Source organism: Nerophis lumbriciformis, linkage group LG24 (assembly GCF_033978685.3).
Source record: "Nerophis lumbriciformis linkage group LG24, RoL_Nlum_v2.1, whole genome shotgun sequence".
Taxonomy (NCBI): domain Eukaryota; kingdom Metazoa; phylum Chordata; class Actinopteri; order Syngnathiformes; family Syngnathidae; genus Nerophis; species Nerophis lumbriciformis.
The window spans coordinates 7,746,212-7,767,500 of record NC_084571.2 but is presented as its reverse complement, the minus strand read 5'-3'; the positions used below and the strand labels follow the sequence as shown (position 1 = coordinate 7,767,500).

The 21,289-nt window shown below is 40.0% G+C and overlaps 2 protein-coding genes across 8 annotated transcripts in view; one reads left to right on the top strand and one right to left on the bottom strand.

The window, feature by feature from the left end:
- Positions 1-21,289, top strand: part of LOC133620178 (RNA binding protein fox-1 homolog 3-like) — a 1,135,173-nt gene that overhangs the window by 536,825 nt on the left and 577,059 nt on the right. The gene's annotated exons all lie outside the window — the stretch shown is intronic.
- LOC133620177 (uncharacterized) lies at positions 9,657-14,740 on the bottom strand. Of its 2 annotated transcripts, XM_061981450.2 has the most exons (8): positions 14,142-14,740; positions 13,567-13,652; positions 13,253-13,473; positions 12,596-12,771; positions 12,137-12,211; positions 11,628-11,742; positions 10,688-10,878; positions 9,657-9,804 (listed from the first exon to the last, which is right to left on the bottom strand). In XM_061981450.2, the coding sequence occupies exons 3-7, from the start codon at positions 13,422-13,424 to the stop codon at positions 10,766-10,768; spliced, it is 651 nt and encodes a 216-aa protein (XP_061837434.1). In that variant the 5' UTR covers positions 13,425-13,473; positions 13,567-13,652; positions 14,142-14,740; the 3' UTR covers positions 9,657-9,804; positions 10,688-10,765. The 2 variants fall into 2 exon arrangements, with proteins under 2 accessions (XP_061837434.1, XP_072772053.1); XM_072915952.1 differs by lacking the exon at positions 14,142-14,740 and having other exon boundaries at positions 13,567-13,954.

Sequence of the window (21,289 nt, the reverse complement as noted above, 5' to 3'; positions counted from 1 at the left end):
GTGGTCCCCAACCACCGGGCCGCGGCCCGGTACTGGTCCGTGGATCGATTGGTATCGGGCCGCACAAGAAATCATTTTTTCTTTTTTTAATTAAATCAACATAAAAAACACAAGATACACTTACAAGTAGTGCACCAACCCAAAACAACTCTCTCCCCCCTTTTGTTCTGGGCATTGAACATGAAGACTCTTCCTTAACTGTTCCGAGTGGCCATGAGAGTCTTGGCAGTGCCTGCCTCCAGTGCTCCAGTGGAGCGAGTTTTCAGCCATGGTGGCATCATACTACGCCCCCATCGTGCACAAATGACTGACAGACTCTTGGCTAATTTGGTCTTTTGCAAATGCAATGCAGCATAGGGCCCTGACATATAAAAAGTACAACTTTTTTGTTATGTTCACGTATATGTCATGTTTTTTCAATGTTAACACTTTTGTACAAATAAGTACATTTGCACTTTATTTTTCAACGTGTTTGTTCTGTAAAGGAATGAGTTAATGTTTAAAATGACTGGTTAATAGTGTTATTATAAAGTGCAATGTCAGCACAATTTTCTTTCCTGCAATTTAAAATGCACTTGTTTTAATAAATAAATACAGCGTTTGAAAAGCATACACAATCTGTGTTAATATATTAGTCTGTGGTTAAAAGGACTTGAAAGGACTCGAAACTCAAAATGCAGGACTTAGGACTTGACTTGAGACTTTCCAGTCTTGACTTTGGACTTGACTCGGGGCTTGCCTGTCTTGACTCGGGACTTGACTCGGACTCGAGGGCAAAGACTTGAGACTTACTTGTGACTTGCAAAACAATGACTTGGTCCCACCTCTGCTAAATGGTAACACCCGAATAAGTTTTTCAACTTGTTTAAGTCGGGGTCCACGTTAATCAATTCATGGTAAAGCTATGGCAAAGCATGGTGAAGCTATTATCGTATGTATCTGATTTATGACACCTAAATACTTCCAAAGTTTGGGAAAGAAAGGTGAAGTTGCAGACAAACACGTCTTTTTACACGGTCAGATTTTTTTCCACACACACAAATTGAAATACGGAAGCACAGATTAAAAGAAGCACAGGCGGATCTGATTACACACACACCGATTGTGATACAGACACACAAATTAGTACACAGCCACGTTAATCGGATGGCAGACGCACAGATTGAGATAGACGTACAAATTAGTGCACAGACACGTTAATCGGATTACAGACACCAATTGAGATACAGACACACGAATTAGTACACGGACACAATCGGATTACAGACACACAAATTAGTACACAGACACGTTAATGTACACGGACACGTTAATCGGATTACAGACGCACAGATTGAGATACAGACACACAAATCAGTACACAGACACGTTAAACAGATTACAGACGCACAGGTTGAGATACAGATGCACACATTAGTACACAGACACGTTAATCGGATTACAGACACCAATTGAGATACAGACACACAAATTAGTACACGGACACAATCGGATTACAGACACACAAATTAGTACACGGACACGTTAATCAGATTACAGACACAGATTGAGATGCAGAAGCACAAATTAGTACACGGACACGTTAATCGGATTAAAACGCACATCTGAGATACAGACGCACACATTAGTACACGGACACGTTAATCGGATTACAGACACAGATTGAGATAGACACACAAATTAGTACACAGACACGTTAATCGGATTACAGACACACAGATTGAGGTACAGACACACAAGTCAGTACACGGACACATTAATCAGATTGCAGATGCACAGACTAAGATACAGACACACAAATTAGTACACGGACACGTTAATCAGATTACAGACGCACAGATTGAGATACAGACACATTAGTCAGTACATGGACACGTTAATCAGATTACAGATGCACAGATTGAGATACAGACGCACAAATTAGTACACAGACAGGTTAATCAGATTACAGATGCACAGATTGAGATACAGACGCACAAATTAGTACACAGACAGGTTAATCAGATTACAGATGCACAGATTGAGATACAGACACACAAATTAGTACGGGACACGTTAATCGGATTACAGACGCACAGATTGAGATACAGACGCACAAATTAGTACACAGACAGGTTAATCAGATTACAGATGCACAGATTGAGATACAGACGCACAAATTAGTACACAGACAGGTAATCAGATTACAGATGCACAGACTGAGCTACAGACGCACAAATTAGTATACAGACAGGTTAATCAGATTACAGAAGCACAGATTGAGATACAGACACACAAATTAGTACACAGACACGTTAATCGGATTACAGATGCACAGATTGAGATACAGACGCACAAATTAGTATACAGACAGGTTTATCAGATTACAGAAGCACAGATTGAGATACAGACACACAAATTAGTACACAGACGCATTAATCAGATTACATATGCACAAATTAGTATACAGACAGGTTAATCAGATTACAGAAGCACAGATTGAGATACAGACACACAAATTAGTACACGGACACGTTAATCGGATTACAGACACAGATTGAGATACAGACACATAATTTAGTACACATACACGTTAATCGGATTACAGATGCACAGATTGAGATACAGACACACAAGTCAGTACATGGACACGTTAATCAGATTGCAGATGCACAGACTAAAATACAGACACACAAATCAGTACACAGACACGTTAATCGGATTACAGATGCCCAAACTGAGATACAGATGCACAAATTAGTACACAGACAGGTTAATCAGATTACAGATGCACAGATTGAGATACAGACACACAAATTAGTACGGGACACGTTAATCGGATTACAGACGCACAGATTGAGATACAGACGCACAAATTAGTACACAGACAGGTTAATCAGATTACAGATGCACAGATTGAGATACAGACACACAAATTAGTACGGGACACATTAATCAGATTACAGACGCACAGATTGAGATACAGATGCACAAATTAGTACACAGACAGGTTAATCAGATTACAGATGCACAGATTGAGATACAGACGCACAAATTAGTACACAGACAGGTTAATCAGATTACAGATGCCCAGACTGCGATACAGACGCACAAATTAGTATACAGACAGGTTAATCAGATTACAGAAGCACAGATTGAGATACAGACACACAAATTAGTACACAGACACGTTAATCGGATTACAGATACACAGATTGAGATACAGACGCACAAATTAGTATACAGACAGGTTAATCAGATTACAGAAGCACAGATTGAGATACAGACACACAAATTAGTACACAGACACGTTAATCAGATTACAGATGCACAGACTGAGATACAGACGCACAAATTAGTATACAGACAGGTTAATCAGATTACAGAAGCACAGATTGAGATACGCATTTGCAAATAGTTTTGCTACAATAATACTTCCATCCAACCTTATCGAGTGCAGCTTCCTGTCTGTGGCGCTTCGATCCTGTTGTGTTTGTGTAAGTGTGAGGGGGGAAAGGGGGGTCAAACAGGTGACCTATTGGTAGAAATGGTGTGCCAATAAATGCCTGGCAGTATTAATCAGGCAGCAGCAGTGAGCGTGTGGAGGGTCAATGCTTTAAAGGGCAGGCAGAGAGCTGAGCGAGACTGAAATACGACGTCTTTACGCTCTCGTGTAGCAAAAAGTTTTATCCGCTCCGTCCGTGAGGTCAGTCCGCCTGGCGTAAATGAAATCCGTCCCATTAAAGGCTGTTGGGCGTTGATTGTGAGGCATCTGCCAGACGCGTATTTCATTCTAAACTTAGTTAGCTGGCGCTAAGTAAGGCGCACGTTCTCGCCAGCTCATTTCCCAGCGTGCGCGGCCGACGAACATCTGCGAGCGATGAAACGACTGCCAGTCAATCACTGAGCCAAGATGGCGGCAGCTGCTTCCGGCGCCAACGCGGTCAGGTGTCGACCGCCGTACGCGTGTCACGTCGCCGCGAGCGAGGTTCACCCGATCAAATGGACTGTTTTATTAGAGGGGTCCTCATTAGGGGGGCTCACCGTGGGACCTGACAGGTGGCGGTCCAATCACAGCTGAAATGATCAAGTTGCAGCACAAGTTGACTTTAATGAGCGGAAAATGACTTCTAGCAAATGAAATATACTCAACCTTTGTAGAACAACAGCTTTATTGTCGGCAGACCTCCGCCAAGGCCAAACAGTCCTAATTGGCATCAGCGCCAAATTCTTCTTTTCATCAAAACCATTCTTCCAACACGTGTGTTTCCATGGCAACACTTCCAGGAACAAAAACTTTGAACTCTTTGTTGACAACTATTTCAATTATTTTTTTTCTATACACTCTGTGTTTTCAGACCAATACGAATGTAACTTCTTTGTATACTACTTTTCTTCTCTCACCATCACACCACAGGTGTCAAACTCAAGGCCCGGGGGCCAAATCTTGCCCGCCACATCATTTTATGGGGTTTGTCAGATCATTTTATTTTGGACCGCACACATAATTTTATCGTGACCTGCTACGTCATTGTATGTGGTCCACCATATCATTTTATTTTGGACAGCCACTTCATTTTAATTCGGCACGCCACGTCATTTTATGTGATCGGCCACGTCGTTTTATTTCGGAATGCCACATCATTTTATTGTGGCCCGTCCCATATTTTAAAATGGCATGCCACAAAATTGTATGGTTGCTTGCCAAATAATTTGATGTGGTTCACCAGCCACTTAATTTTAAAGTGATATACCACATCAATTACGTGCCAAGCCACATATTTTTATGTGGCCTGCCACATCATTTTATGAGATCCGCCACATGTATGTGGACGGCCACTTTATTACAAATTGGCATGCCACATAATTCTAAGGTTGCCTGTCACATCCTTTTATTGAGTCAGTCACAATATTTTAAGGTGGCCCGCCACATCTTTTTTTTACGTGGCGCACCACATTATTTTATGTGGTCTGCCAAGTTAGTTATGTGGCCAGCCACATCTTTTTATTTTTGATCGCCACTTCATTTTAGGTTTGGCCTCGCCCATAATTATTCAAATGTGGCCCGCCACATCATTTTTTGTTATCTGCCACATCATTTATGTGGCCGGCCACATCTGGGTTTTTTTGGACAGCCACTTTATTTTAAATTAGCATGCCACATAATTCTAAGGTGGCCTGCCACAAAATGTATGTGTTCAGCCACATTTTTATATTTTGGACCGCCACTTGATTTTGAAGTGACACGCCACATAATTCTAAGGTGGCCTGCCACAAAATTTTATTAGGTCAGCCACATTATTTTAATGTGATCCGCCAAATAATTTTAAAGTGGACCACCACATCATTTGATGTGGTCTGCCACGTTATTTATGTGGCCAGCCACATCTTTTTATTTTTGACCCCCACTTCATTTTAAATGTGACCTCTCCCATTCTTTTGAAAGTGCCATGCCACATTATTCAAACGTGGCCCACCACATCATGTTATGTGGTCAGCCACATTGTTTTATATTTGACCGCCACATCATTTTAATGTGGCCCGTCCCATAATTTTAATGTGGCATGCCAAATAATTCTAATGTGGTCTGCCATTTCATTTACAGGGCCCGCTACATCATTTTTTTTGGATTGCCCCTGATGTTATCTTAGCTGTCCCATAATTTTATTGTGGCTTGCCCTATCATTTTATGTGGTCTGCCAAGTCATTTTAGTGGTCGGCCACATCTTTACATTTTTTTGACTGCCACTTCATTTTAACTTGGCCCGTCCCATAATTTTTAGTTGGCATGCCACATAATTCTAATGTGGTCTGCCAATTATTTTTCTTTGGCCCGCCACATAATTTTTTTTTGGATTGCCCCTAATATCATTTTAGCCGTCCCATAATTTTAAAGTGGCTTGCCCTATCATTTTATGTGGTCTGCCATGTAATTTAAGTGGTCAGCCACATCGTTTTATTTTTGACCGCCACTTCATTTTAAAAGTGGCCCGTTCCATAATTTTAATGTGGCATGCCAAATAATTCTAATGTGATCTGCCATTTCATTTACAAGGCCCACCACATCATTTTTTTTTGGATTGCTCCTAATGTTATCTTAGCTGTCCCATAATTGTAAAGTGGCTTGCCCTATCATTTTATGTGGTCTGCCAAGTCATTTAAGTGGTCGGCCACATCTTTACATTTTTTTGACTGCCACTTCATTTTAAGGTGGCCCGTCCCATAATTTTAATGTGGCATGCCACATAATTCTAATGTGGTCTGCCAATTCTTTTACATGGCCCGCCACATAATTTTTTTTTGGATTGCTCCTAATGTTATCTTAGCTGTCCCATAATTTTAAAGTGGCTTGCCCTATCATTTTATGTGGTCTGCCATGTCATTTAAGTGGTCAGCCACATCTTTTTTATTTTTTTGACTGCCACATCATTTTAAAGTGAACTGTCCCAAAATTGTAATGTGGCATGCCACATCATTCTAATGTGGTCTGCCACTTTATTTACATAGCCTGCCACATCATTTTTTTTTTTTGATTGCCCCTAATATTATCTTAGCCGTCCCATAATTTAATGTGGCTTGCCCTATCATTTTATGTGGTCTGCCAAGTCATTTAAGTGGTCAGCCACATATTTTTATTTTTTGACCGCCACATCATTTTAAAGTGGCCAGCCACATCATTTTGAGTGGCCCACCACGTAATTTTTTGTGATGCGCCACATGTTTTATTTTTGACCACCACTTCATTTAAAATTGGCCCGTCCCATAATTTTAACGTGGTCCGTCACATCATTTTTTTTTGGATTGCCACCTAATTTGAACTTAACCGTCCAATAATTTTAAAGTGGCTTGCCATATCATTTTATGTGGCCTGCCGCATCTTTTTAAAATGGATCACCACAGCATTTATGCGCCGTGCAAAAGGCTGGAAATCAAAAAGCATTTTGTGGCTAAATGTATTTGATCTTTCAATGGTGACAGAAGAACGTTCCACGTGAAATGTCAGATGTTCTACACTTAGTATATGATCACGCAACATATTATCACAAATAAATACTTAAATATCTGCTCATGATCTTGACTTAGAATGTCAAAGCAAGTTATTAATCAATCTGCAAGAAAAAAATATAAAAACCTAAAAAAAGTTGCCTTTGCAAGTTGTGTAACAACAAGGCTATTATACGTTTATATGCACATGTATTCACACTTACATGAGGGAAGCCATTATTGTGAAGTAGCTCTCAATAAACAGAGTTTGATGCCCCTGCCTTACACTATATTTTATCATTATTTGTATTATACTTATTGTTAAGAGGAGCATCTTTGTCCATCTTTTGAGCGAGTGACAAATAACCCCGCCGGGTGCGATAGTTCTCGCATTAATCAGGAAAATGCATATTCTATTCATGCATTGAACAGAGATCCATACAGTGCAATTATTGCTCTCTAAATAGCCCGTGTGAATACCTGAGAAGCTAACTGGATGTCGATAGCGCTCAAAGGCGGATTCTATTGACACGTCGCCTTAAGAGGGTGCGCTATTTGGCTTGGTTGCCAGGTGACGGGCACTAGACCTTGGCTGCGAGCGGATGCATTCAACGCTTCTCGCCAGCCGCACCCAAACATCGAGACGCGGCTCATAGCTTCCTGCAGTGTTCGCCAACAATTCATTTGTCTGCGCTCGTTCTTGGGTTTGATATATTTTCACATTTTTCATCATTAGACAGTTAATCAGACTTCTTTATTGGACTTTGTGACTGCTGGGCTGTTTAATAAGCAGTCCCGGTGATTGTTGCGACGTATTGAGGCGTATTTTTCTTCAATAACTTTGAATCAACTTGTGATTTTTACGACTTTATCAGTTCAAAGTGTTCTTTTTACCTGAACCAAAAAAAGCACAGGATTGCAACAAAGGTGAGAAAAAAGTACACACTAGGTGGCAGTAAAAGGCACACTCCCAATTCATTCAATTCTACTGTACTGTTTCAATTAATTATAACAATACTAGTAATAATTCATTCTAATTACAAAAAGAAACTTGTTAACACGTGAAGAGCATTTGTGAACTGTTGAGAACAATCTACAGCACTCATTTTTGTTGGTAAATAAAGAGACGATGAGATATTATTATCACACTTCAACATCTCTAACATGTAAATGCCGCCTGTGAAAATATGTTTTTAGTTGTCTTACCATGGATAAAAAACATGTTAACTAAACATTAGGAGGTGTCAAAATGATCGTGTTAACTCATGTCAACTGCACTTTGAAAAACTCACAGACTGACTGGCGCTACTTCGCTTGCCTGAATGCTAACATGAAAACAAGAGTCATATACGTCTTTCCCCATCGAGAAACAACATACCCCAATCTAAACGTATAAAGTTAAAGTTAAAGTACCAATGATTGTCACACACACACTAGGTGTGGTGAAATGATTCTCTGCATTTGACCCATCCCCTTGTTCACCCCCGGGAGGTGAGGGGAGCAGTGAGCAGCAGCGGTGGCCGCGCCCAGGAATCATTTTTGGTGATTTAACCCCCAATTCCAACCCTTGATGCTGAGTGCCAAGCAGGGAGGTAATGGGTCCCATTTTTATAGTCTTTAGTATGACTCTGCCGGGGTTTGAACTCACAACCGATCTTATACACTTATTACTACTGTTTGTAACTAAGGTATTTAATTGTGTACATTGAACGTACAGCTGTGCTGTCATGGCACGGAATGATTGTTGCGAGAAATATGAGACGAATTTGGTTTCACGGTGCGTTCAAGGACCGCTGAAAAGAGTAAGACAACCGCTAGAAATAATACAGAATAACAGATTTGATTTGTTACGCACTTTTCAATTAATTAATTAATTAAATCTGATTGTTATTTATTACTCCGGTACTCTTGTCTTAATCTGTATATTGTACAGTATTTTGTATTTTGTATAGTGTTTTGTATATTGTACAGGATTGCTTATTATTTTTTATTGGATAGTAGTCTGTTTATTTCAACTCTTAGTTTTACCTTTATTACCTCTTGTGTAATTTATTTTTATTCCATATTTGTTCCCACTACCGCACCTTAAATTGGAGTGCTTAATCTCGTTATATGCAAATATAATGACAATAAAGTCCATTCTATTCTATTCTATTCTTCTATAAGAAACACAAAACATGCAAAATAGCCCTGCAAAAAATGTTCTATAGAATTTCTAAAGAATATCTCTATAGAATTTCTAATGAACTTTAGGACCGAAGTTCTATAGAATTTCTAAAGAATATCTCTATAGAATTTCTAATGAACTTTAGGACCGAAGTTCTATAGAACAGGATTCTAAAGAATGGTTCTATAGAACAGGGTTCTAAAGAATGGTTCTATAGAACAGGGTTCTAAAGAATGGTTCTATAGAACAGGGTTCTAAAGAACATGGTTCTAAAGAATGGTTCTATAGATCTCCTCTAAAGAATAGTGCTATAGAAGAAAGTTCTAAAGAGTAGTTCTATAGAACAGGCTCCTATGGAATGGCTTTCTGTGGAATACGGTTCAGAATGATGTAGAAATGATTGGGCAGGCATTCTACAAAATCTGTTGTCTAACACTGGCAATGGAGAAAGACAAATATTGCAGTTGAATGAATGTTGACTTGTATTTATTATATACATGTAACTCAAATCTTGACGTAATAAATCCCCGACTGTTAGAGACGGCTAGACGTCCAGTAGAATTTGTTTCTGAGGCCTTCTTTTTTTCCCATTTTCTGCGCAATGTTCAGTTTCACTCCAATGATTTTCTTTATCACATTTGCTTCACTTGAGGGATGGAGCTTCTTCACAAAATCTGAAAGATCAATAAAATATACCAGAATTAGTGTCTGCAGACACCAAGACACTAGCTGTCATGCAATGAGTTACACTATGGCATTTTTCAGCTCGATAAAGAGAGTGATGTCTATCATTTAATCAATGCAATGGATAGTCAACACACTGCATACATTGCATATCACGCGTTTCTATGCTGTAAGGCACTTGCACTGCTTGACGCACACAAAATCATATGTGGTGCAATCATGCCAGGCTTTACGAACTGCAACAAATCTGTATCAAATTCTGACAGTGCATGTACACTATTCATTAGCTATATAGAAAATCCATTCAGTGTGTGAAATATTTTTCAAATTATTTTCAGGATTTCACTTTCTTGTGAATCTTGTTGTGTACTTGATGGGTGTCCCCAATGGCGTTCGAACAATCACGAAAGTGCATTAATAGAATTCTAATAAAAATATTTAACTTCAATCTGATTGAAACCATATCCACATCGGGAAGGGGATCTGACACATTCCCTATCTAAAAGTCGTTCACTTCTCAACTTGCAGCAGAACTCACGGAAATTCCCGACGCTAGTTGTTAAATAGTAAGGCGGAGAATGCCGATATAAGATATCAAACGAGAAAAAGGTGTAGATATCCGTGCGCTGCGGTTTTTGCTTAGTCACTTGATGTTGGTTTCCGACGAGATCAAAGCTAATGTGACCACCCATGCCTATAAATCTGTCAAAACGAACATCTCGCAGTCAATTCATGGACCAAGCAGACTGGAAGCTATGGATATCTATACTTCATGCCAAACGATCACGGAACGACTTGGAGATAGGAAAAGGGTCAGATCCACTTCCCTGATGTGGATATGGTTTTAATCAGATTGATTTAACTTATACTCACCAATAATAGCAGACACTTTCTTGTCATCCAGTTTTGGTTTCTCATGCTTATCCTTAAAAGCATTGGATTTTTTTCCTGTCAAGCTGCTGTTGGCCAGCTCCTCTCTGGCAGAGCGACAGCAGGACGTCGAGCTGATAGTATTGTTGCCTGACGTGATAAGTCGTCCATCTTCATTAGCAGGCCAGGAAGTCCTTTAATAGAAAAAAGTACATTGTGATGCAGACACAATAAAAAAAAAATACATTAATAACATGAAGCTGGCGATATCCAAACCGCTCGGCTCTAACCCCAGCTATCATAATGTAAGGGTATTTTGATAGGAATCTTGTTCAAGTCAAGGGAAACATGGTAAGGAAGCAATCAAAGATGAAAAATATATATAACCATATATATTAATTCATCCTGACCACGCGAAGATTTAATATTTGTCGGTCAAGTATTAATCAGATATCCAGCTGAGACAAAATATCAAGAAGGAAGGGACGTAACTCTTGCTAATATAAGAGAAACACACAAAAACGGACGGACAGACAGACAAACAAACACCATATGTCCTCCCCTTATTTAGAGGGGAGGACATCACAACTTAGGATGTTGTATATGCAACAGTTCTGAAATTATCCCAAATCATAAATGGATTTTTATTGGAAAAAAGGGGCATAACTCTGGAAAATATTGTCCGAGACGACTCATTTTCGATAGGCTTCTTGTTACACTAAGATAAATAGATGTAACAAGTTTGGTTTCCGTACATGAAACGATTCTGTAAATATTGCGGTGACGGATGGACAGCCGTACATGACGACAATACCCGTAGGCCAAAGTTAGATGAAAATACAGTACCGTAATAAGAAAGTTATTTCATACATCGACATGTAAGCATATTTTCCATCAACCTATGATAATTACAATAACATACTTCTAGAATAAGAAAACCTACCTTCAACAACCCTCAATGCATCTCGAAGGGATTTGTTTTCCTCTCTCAACTGGAGGACTTCCTTCTTCAGGGATTCCATTTCTGTACATGTATCTTTCGGTGAAGTTCTTCCCAGCTGAAAATGTCAAAATAGTAAATCAAATGAAATAATTTGTATTATGATTAATTTGGGCGCTCATATGTTTTCCGGAAGCAATTTGTCCTGGATACGGCCCTGACAGCACCATATAAGTTTTACATGTATAAGCAACCTTGTAGGCACATTAATTTGAATATGCTACATGTACATGTAGCAGTAAGCCATTCACACAGTAGGCACTGTTCATCAGGTATTTGTAGTGTTATTTTCATATAAGTAAAAGTATAAACTTGTGTTTTAAACCAGTTGCCAGGGATGCAATTTTTACGTCCTCGATTTCAAATGAATGCTAGGCACTTGTGATTGTTTGCCTCGAGAGGGTGCTTTGATTAACCAATAAAATCCTATTCTATTCTATTCATGTACTCACAGCAGCAAGTTGGGCCTTCAATTGTGCCCGAGCATCATATCCCACAGCTGTACGGCTTACTTTCCTCTTTTTCTTCTGAAAAATCAAGATTAACAAGAAAACGTGTTCAGTTCTTTTATATGCCATTGAAGTGAAGAAATATGTTTGCAGAAATGATAGATTTTCGAGTACATGCAGAAAGTCTGTCAACACCTCAATTTGTCTTGAATATTATTCTGTCTGAGTTGGTCGAATTGAATCAAAATATTCAATAACTTTAAAGCCTACAATGAAACATGATTTGATTAACTTTTATGATAAAGAAAAACTGACAAGGTACTTCAAAAGTATGGGATTGAATCCTACAAAACCTCACACAGTTGAAACACCACTGAAATAGTGAGTGAGTGAATTAACGTTTAACGTCGCTTTCAACACTATTTCGGTCATATCGCGACAACACCACTGAAATAAAAGTACCTGCTGTCTGTCAGATAGAGTCTCCTCAACACTTTCATCCTTGCTCTCACTGTCTGATGACCAAGACTTTGGCTGTTTGTTTCTCTTGCCTCTGCCATATTCCAAATCACCAGTAAGGGGTACATCCTTGCCATCCTGAGCGGCTTTCAAATATGGCGTCAGTTCACGTGTGTCTTCTGTGTAAAAACAAATATGTGCCACATTAAGCTAAATTAAACTGTACAGTTAGTCATACATTTCAGCAGCAGATTGTTATCACTAAATTACTTTGGTATACCTACAGTTCTGATGATTCAGAAATTCACCTCAGCGAGAAACAAATTTCACCTTACTTTCCCTTATTTACAGGCTTACAGCCATATTAAAAAATTGTCAAGGTTAAGTCTGTACTATCATGACAATCACCTCAGCATTGCAGATTGAAACATTCAGTATACCAGGGCTGCACTGATGAGAAATTACTATCAATCATGGAAGAAAAAAAATTATATTAATTAAATTTAACTTTACATAAACAAAGTCGAAAGTTCAAGGTGTAAAATCAGAAGTACATTAAATATATCTATATTAAATATATCTATATTTATATGTACTTCTGGTAAAACGTATACTTTTTACTGAATTGAATTGAAAAGTTTTCAACTGTTTATTAATTACCACCAAATCTCAGAATTCTTGCCACGTATTTGGTTTGTGACTGCTTCCTTCCTCCTGCTTTGTTGAGTGGCCATGGAACTTGGACTTCTTCATCACTGTCCCAATTTTCTCCATTCATCTTCTCTCGAGAACCGCTCGTGGTTAATATACTATATTTCGTCTCGATGATCATCCTCCCCTTGCTTCCGTTTGGCGACCTGACTGGGGGCCAAACTCCTTCTCTGTGTGATCACACAAGCCTGACGTTACAAACAATGGAGGGATGATAATAATAATAATAATAATAATAAATTAGGCTAGTTTTGCTAGCTCACCATTTCCGCCCGTGCCTCGAAGCTGCTGTTTGGCTCAACGTTAGCCCGCTTGTGACGTCTCGCATCGCGCCTAGAAGACCCTAAACCTAAATGTGATGTTTAAGCCAACAAAGTTACCGTCAATGAACTCCGACGTGACTTGGGCAGCTTAGAAAGAGCGAGTGAAGTCAACATGGACGTTGTGGCCGCCATCACCAACTCAAACTGCCCGCGAAATCTGCTTTGCAACTACGGCAAGCGCGAAGGGGAAAAATAAATAATTAAAAAAAAAAGTTGATTTGAAACATATTCGCACTTATTAGTGTCGGATATGAGAAACATTGATACAACGCGATTATTACCAACTATACATGAATTTGGTTGTGATTGCAGCCTTAAAACAGTTTTGTTATTTTATAACAAAACGAGAGCAGTTCTATCTATCGTGTTTGGGGCGGGGGCGGGGGGGGGGGGGGTTTGTAATGTTACGACGGGAAAAGTAGTAAACTAAATATAACATTGAACCATGCTTTTGAAAATGTATACATTTAAATCCTGGCAAATACTGACTTTTAACAATATAAATTGTTACTTACATGAGTTCGGTAAAGTGTTTTCCTATTGGGCTCCGTGAAGAAACGTGTCTGGGCTTGTTCTTCCACAGCTGCATGCAGGTACGTGGGCGGGTCCTGACGTTTTAGGTCTGATTTAAACCTTTGAACTGAGTTTTGCTAAATCAATTTATGTTGGAAGTCCAATAAAATTAATTTTATCACATAAAAAAGTAAGTTACGAAAATATTCACACTTTTTACTTATAGATAACTCAAAAACTCTAAAAATAAAAATAAATTGATTTATTGGAATAAATATACTTTTAAAAATAAAGTCTGCCGAAGTTCTGGGTGTCCGCCTTGAAATGACACCTCACAATTTTGAATGATACAAAATTAACATTTTCATAATTGAGGGAGACATCCTGCATTGTTCAAAAAACAAGCTCAAGTCTGGTGAATCAACTTAATGAGATTAATCAATGCTATGGTGATAGCGCTGCTGCCATTTTATAGAATTTTATTCCATGGAACAATCTATAGAACTTTCAGCAGATAAAGGATAATGTCTATAGAATTTCTGTTAGACATTCTATAGAATGCCCAGTTCTATAGAACAATCTATAGACCTTTCAGCAGATAAAGTAATGTCTATAGAATTTCTGTTAGACATTCTATAGAATGCCCAGTTCTATAGAACAATCTATGGACTTTTCATCAGATAATGTAATGTCTATAGAATTTCTATAGGATATTCTATAGAATTCCCAGCTCTATAGAACAGTGAAAAGACCTTCCAGCACATGAAGCTGATGTCTATAGAATTTCTATAGAATTTTGAATACATATTCTATAGAATCTTCAGTTCTAAAGAAATTCCGACGAAATTCTATAGCGTTCTATATATTTCTATAGAGATTCTATAGAACATTTTTTGCAGGGAGTGGCTTTCATAGCCGTGTGTCTATTTATTTGAGTTATTTTGAAAAATCAAAAGATGTCAGTGTATGTAAGTACTTTTTGAGCTCATTCAACAATGCTGCAATTATGACAACGATGATGATATGAAATTTCCATATCACTCCAGCAGCACTGAGAGCCAAACTACCTTCCGGTAATGTTGCCATTTTGAATGCCAACAAAGAAGTTGACTCCGAAATGTGATAACAAAACAAGATATGACCACTGGACAGCAGTTATCATCAGCAGCTAATTTTTTAAAAGTTGCAATAACATTTTTTATTAAAAACTTTTACTGACACGTACAAAATTACCCAAAATTGGTACCATATCGGTTGAAATATGAAAGGTGCTCATTAGAGATGTCCGATAATATCGGACTGCCGATATTATCGGCCGATAAATGCTTTAAAATGTAATATCGGAAATTATTGGTATCGGTTTGAAAAAGTAAAATGTATGACTTTTTAAAACGCCGCTGTACGGAGTGGTACACGGACGTAGGGAGAAGTACAGAGCAGTTGTGTCTCCCAGTCATACTTGCCAACCCTCCCGATTTTCCCGGGAGACTCCCGAATTTCAGTGCCCCTCCCGAAAATCTCCCGGGGCAACCATTCTCCCGAATTTCTCCCGATTTCCACCCAGACAACAATATTGGGGGCTTGCCTTAAAGGCACTGCCTTTGCGTGCCGGCCCAATCACATAATATCTACGGCTTTTCACACACACAAGTGAATGCAAGGCATACTTGGTCAACAGCCATACAGGTCACACTGAGGGTGGCCGTATAAACAACTTTAACACTGTTACAAATATGCGCCACACTGTGAACCCACACCAAACAAGAATGACAAACACATTTCGGGAGAACGTCCGCACCGTAACACAACATAAACACAACAGAACAAATACCCATAACCCCTTGCCGCACTAACTCTTCCGGGATGCTACAATATACACCCCCCCCAAACCCGCCCACCTCAACCTCCTCATGCTCTCTCAGGGAGAGCATGTCCCAAATTCCAAGCTTCTGTTTTGAGGCATGTTAAAAAAAATAATGGACTTTGTGACTTCAATAATAAAAATATGGCAGTGCCATGTTGGCACTTTTTTCCGTTACTTGAGTTGATTTATTTTGGAAAACCTTGTTACGTTGTTTAATGCATCCAGCAGGGCATCACAACAAAATTAGGCATAATAATGTGTTAATTCCACGACTGTATATATCGGTATCGGTAATTAAGAGTTGGACATTATCGGAATATCGGATATCGGCAAAAAAGCCATTATTGGACATCTCTAGTACTCATGCCTAATTTGAATTCTAATCCAGATTAAAATTCTTGAGTTATGTTTGATTACCGGTAATGTGAAATGACAATTGATCCTAGCGATAGTTTAAAATTGTGATATTTTGAGGAGAATACTGGATTTGACTATGTGTATAACGCAGTGTTACCTTCATATGTTATATTATTCTTTTATTTTTCCATATTTAACATATTGTGTTGAAGTTTGGGGAAATGTTTATAGAACAAACACAGACCCAATAAATAAACTTTAAAAAAGTGTCATTAGAATAATACACAAAGTGTGCTACTATGAACATACCAATCCATTATTTATAATTTCCAATGTGTTAAAATTTTCAGATAGTGTGTTTTTAAAAACAATGGAAATGATGTTTCGAGTAAAGAACAACAGCCTTCCAGCTTGTATTCTTAGGTTATTTCAATTAAGAGGAAAAAAACTATAATTTACGGGGGATATTGATTTTTGAAATAGGTAAAGCAAGAACTAATATTAAATACAAATGTATTTCAGTTTTAGGAGTTAAATGGTGGAACAAGCTCAGTGATGAGCTGAAGACATGTACTTTTTTGTTAAGGTTTAAGAAAACATTGAAAGGTGAAATAATTGGAAAAAATTATAAAATATAGTAACAATTACTTTCATCCCATTGATTTTTGATTTTTTTTTTTTTAACGTTGATATTCCAGGTAATCTTATTTTCAGTGAATGTATAGGATAGGCAAATATAAGCTTTGGCTTGAGCCTATTCCTTTTTCGGTCATGCTTTTTCTTTTCTTTTCTTTTCTTTTCCTTTTGTGTGTAAATGTGTATGATTGCTGCGATGAGGTGGCGACTTGTCCAGGGTGTACCCCGCCTTCCGCCCAATTGTAGCTGAGATAGGCTCCAGCGCCCCCCGCGACCCCAAAAGGGAATAAGCGGTAGAAAATGGATGGATGGATGGATGTGTGTGGGCTTCACGGTGGCAGAGGGGTTAGTGCATCTGCCTCACAATACGAAGGTCCTGAGTAGTCTTGGGTTCAATCCCGGGCTCGGGATCTTTCTGTGTGGAGTTTGCATGTTCTCCCCGTGACTGCGTGGGTTCCCTCCGGGTACTCCGGCTTCCTCCCACCTCCAAAGACATGCACCTGGGGATAAGTTGATTGGCAACACTAAATTGGCCCTAGTGCGTGGATGTGAGTGTGAATGTTGTCTGTCTATCTGTGTTGGCCCTGCGATGAGGTGGCGACTTGTCCAGGGTGTACCCCGCCTTCCGCCCGATTGTAGCTGAGATAGGCTCCAGCGCCCCCCGCGACCCCAAAAGGGAATAAGCGGTAGAAAATGGATGGATGGATGGATGGATGGATGTGTCCATCCATCCATCCATCTTCTTCCGCTTATCCGAGGTCGGGTCGCGGGGGCAGCAGCCTAAGCAGGGAAGCCCAGACTTCCCTCTCCCCAGCCACTTCGTCCAGCTCCTCCCGGGGGATCCCGAGGCGTTCCCAGGCCAGCCGGGAGACATAGTCTTCCCAACGTGTCCTGGGTCTTCCTCGTGGCCTCCTACCGGTCGGACATGCCCTAAATACCTCCTTAGGGAGGCGCTCGGGTGGCATCCTGACCAGATGCCCGAACCACCTCATCTGGCTCCTCTCGATGCGGAGGAGCAGCGGCTTTACTTTGAGCTCCCCCCGGATGACAGAGCTTCTCACCCTATCTCTAAGGGAGAGCCCCGCCACCCGGCGGAGGAAACTCATTTCGGCCGCTTGTACCCGTGATCTTGTCCTTTCGGTCATAACCCAAAGCTCATGACCATAGGTGAGGATGGGAACGTAGATCGACCGGTAAATTGAGAGCTTTGCCTTCCGGCTCAGCTCCTTCTTCACCACAACGGATCGATACAGCGTCCGCATTACTGAAGACGCCGCACCGATCCGCCTGTCGATCTCACGATCCACTCTTCCCTCACTCGTGAACAAGACTCCGAGGTACTTGAACTTCTCCACTTGGGGCAAGATCTCCTCCCCAACCCGGAGATGGCACTCCACCCTTTTCCGGGCGAGAACCATGGACTCGGACTTGGAGGTGCTGATTCTCATCCCAGTCGCTTCACACTCAGCTGCGAACCGATCCAGTGAGAGCTGAAGATCCTGGCCAGATGAAGCCATCAGGACCAAATCATCTGCAAAAAGCAGAGACCTAATCCTGCAGCCACCAAACCGGATCCCCTCAACGCCTTGACTGCGCCTAGAAATTCTGTCCATAAAAGTTATGAACAGAATCGGTGACAAAGGGCAGCCTTGGCGGAGTCCAACCCTCACCGGAAACGTGTCCGACTTACTGCCGGCAATGCGAACCAAGCTCTGACACTGATCATACAGGGAGCGGACCGCCACAATCAGACAGATGGATGTGTATGATTGTTAAATATGTATAGTCTGTACTCTTAAACTGGTCACACAAAATGGTTAATGGTTGATTATATGACCGAAATAAACTTATTTCATTCATTCATTCAAGTAACAGCACTGTCGGAAACGAGCTTCCACTTGTGCGCGCGACGTCATGATTGACAGAAGAGATGTCAGATGTGGCGACACCGTGGCAGATGGTAGCTACTTTGCCGGGACCATCCACGGGTCAAAGTGTCAGGAAGTAACGCTTGTGATCAAACATATCGTTAGCATTGAAGCGTGGCCTGCAGCGAGCTGTCCTTGTTGGCACGCGCTTGACTCGGCTAAACGTCCTCCCAATTGTCCCCCGGTGGGCCCCGACGTGCGCCCGCTCGAGGCAAAAGACGCTTGGACATTAGCATACGCAAAGTGTCAAAAGGCAAATGAATGACACGGCTTTCATCTCCCGACGCGTCAGCCTCGCTTAGCGGCGACGCGCTTCACAGTGCCCGCCGGGGTCGCCCGCGGGACTGCCTTGCTCAATAAAAACCACAACTGGAACACGTTGTCAAAAGACAAAAACAAGCCACGGAATATCTTTGTTGCTTCTAATTCTTTGCTTCTGCTCAACGCCAACGTCCAGTTGATCACCGGACGGAAAGTCCTGCTCGGTGTTGCCGCGGGTTGCCGACCCCCGTCCTAAATGATCTCAGTAAGATATTAGTTGCTGAGATTTTATGACCTATATTGAGTAAAACATGCTTGAAACTAGATTATCAACTGATGCAAAGCTGTGTTATTAACACTCGCAAGTATAAAACTACTCCTACTACTCCTCTCCTGTAGGGGGCACACTACAAAAACTGAAATCTAAGTAAGATTAAATATCTCAAATAAGCATACTTGCCAACCCTCCCGGATTTTCCGGGAGACTCTCGAAATTCAGCACCTCTCCGGAAAACCTCCCGGGACAAATATTCTCCCGAAAATCTCCCGAAATTCAGGCGCAGCTGGAGGCCACGCCCCCTACAGCTCCATGCGGACCTGAGTCCGCTTTCCCACAATATAAACAGCGTGCCTGCCAAATCACGTTATAACTGTAGAATGATCGAGGACGAGTTCTTGGTTTCTTATGTGGGTTTACTACTCAGTGGCCTAGTGGTTAGAGTGTCCGCCCTGAGATCGGTAGGTTGTGAGTTCAAATCCTGGCCGAGTCATACCAAAGACTATAAAAAAAATGGGACCCATTACCTCCCTGCTTGGCACTCAGCATCAAGGGTTGGAATTGGGGGTTAAATCACCAAAAATTATTCCCGGGCGCGGCCACCGCTGCTGCCCACTGCTCCCCTCACCTCCCAGGGGGTGATCAAGGGTGATGGGTCAAATGCAGAGAATAATCTCGCCACACCTAGTGTGTGTGTGACAATCATTGGTACTTTAACTTTAACTTTTAACTTTTATTGTTAGGCAGTTTCATTAACGTCCTCCCAGTGCGGTAACAACACACAACAGCAGTCACGTTTTCGTCTACCGTAAACAGCAATGTTGTGACACTCTTAAACAGGACAATACTGCCATCTACTGTACATGCATGTGTGACAATAACATCTAGGGCTTTTAGAGAGTGCAGTGCACAACTGCGCACACAACAAGGAGACGAAGCAGAAGAACGAGGAAGATACAGCCGTGGCGACGCCGACGACGACTAAGATGAAGAAATACGCTTGTAAGTTCCAAGCCGTAGCTGCGATTGGACCTGGATAGCCTCTGGAAAGAAGTAGTGGAGTACCAAGTGCTTGGCAGTGAAGATCTTCCTCAGGAAGCAAAGATTGACCGGTTTTGGGCCATGCTAGGGAGAGATGGAAGATTCCAGACTCTAGTGCATTTGATGAAAGCACTTTTGTGCGTGCCACACAGCAATGCATCATCAGAAAGGGTGTTCAGCATGGTTAGAAAAATAGTGACAGAGAGTAGAACAAGGATGGACAATTCAACCCTTAACTCAATAATGAATAGATGAGTGTTTTGTGTGTGTATATGTGTAAATAAATGAACACTGAAATTCTAGTATTTCATTTCTCTTATTTATTTATATATATATATATATATATATATATATATATATATATATATATATATATATATATATATATATAATAAAATAAATATATATTTATAGCTAGAATTCACTGAAAGTCAAGTATTTCATATATATATATATATATATATATATATATGAAATACTTGACTTTCAGTGAATTCTAGCTATAAATATATATTTATTTTATTATATATATATATATATATATATATATATATATATATATATATATATATATATATATATATATATATATATGAAATACTTGACTTTCAGTGAATTCTAGCTATAAATATATATTTATTTTATTATATATATATATATATATATATATATATATATATATATATATATATATATATATATATTTATATATATATATATATATATATATATAAATAAATAAGAGAAATGAAATACTAGAATTTCAGTGTTCATTTATTTACACAT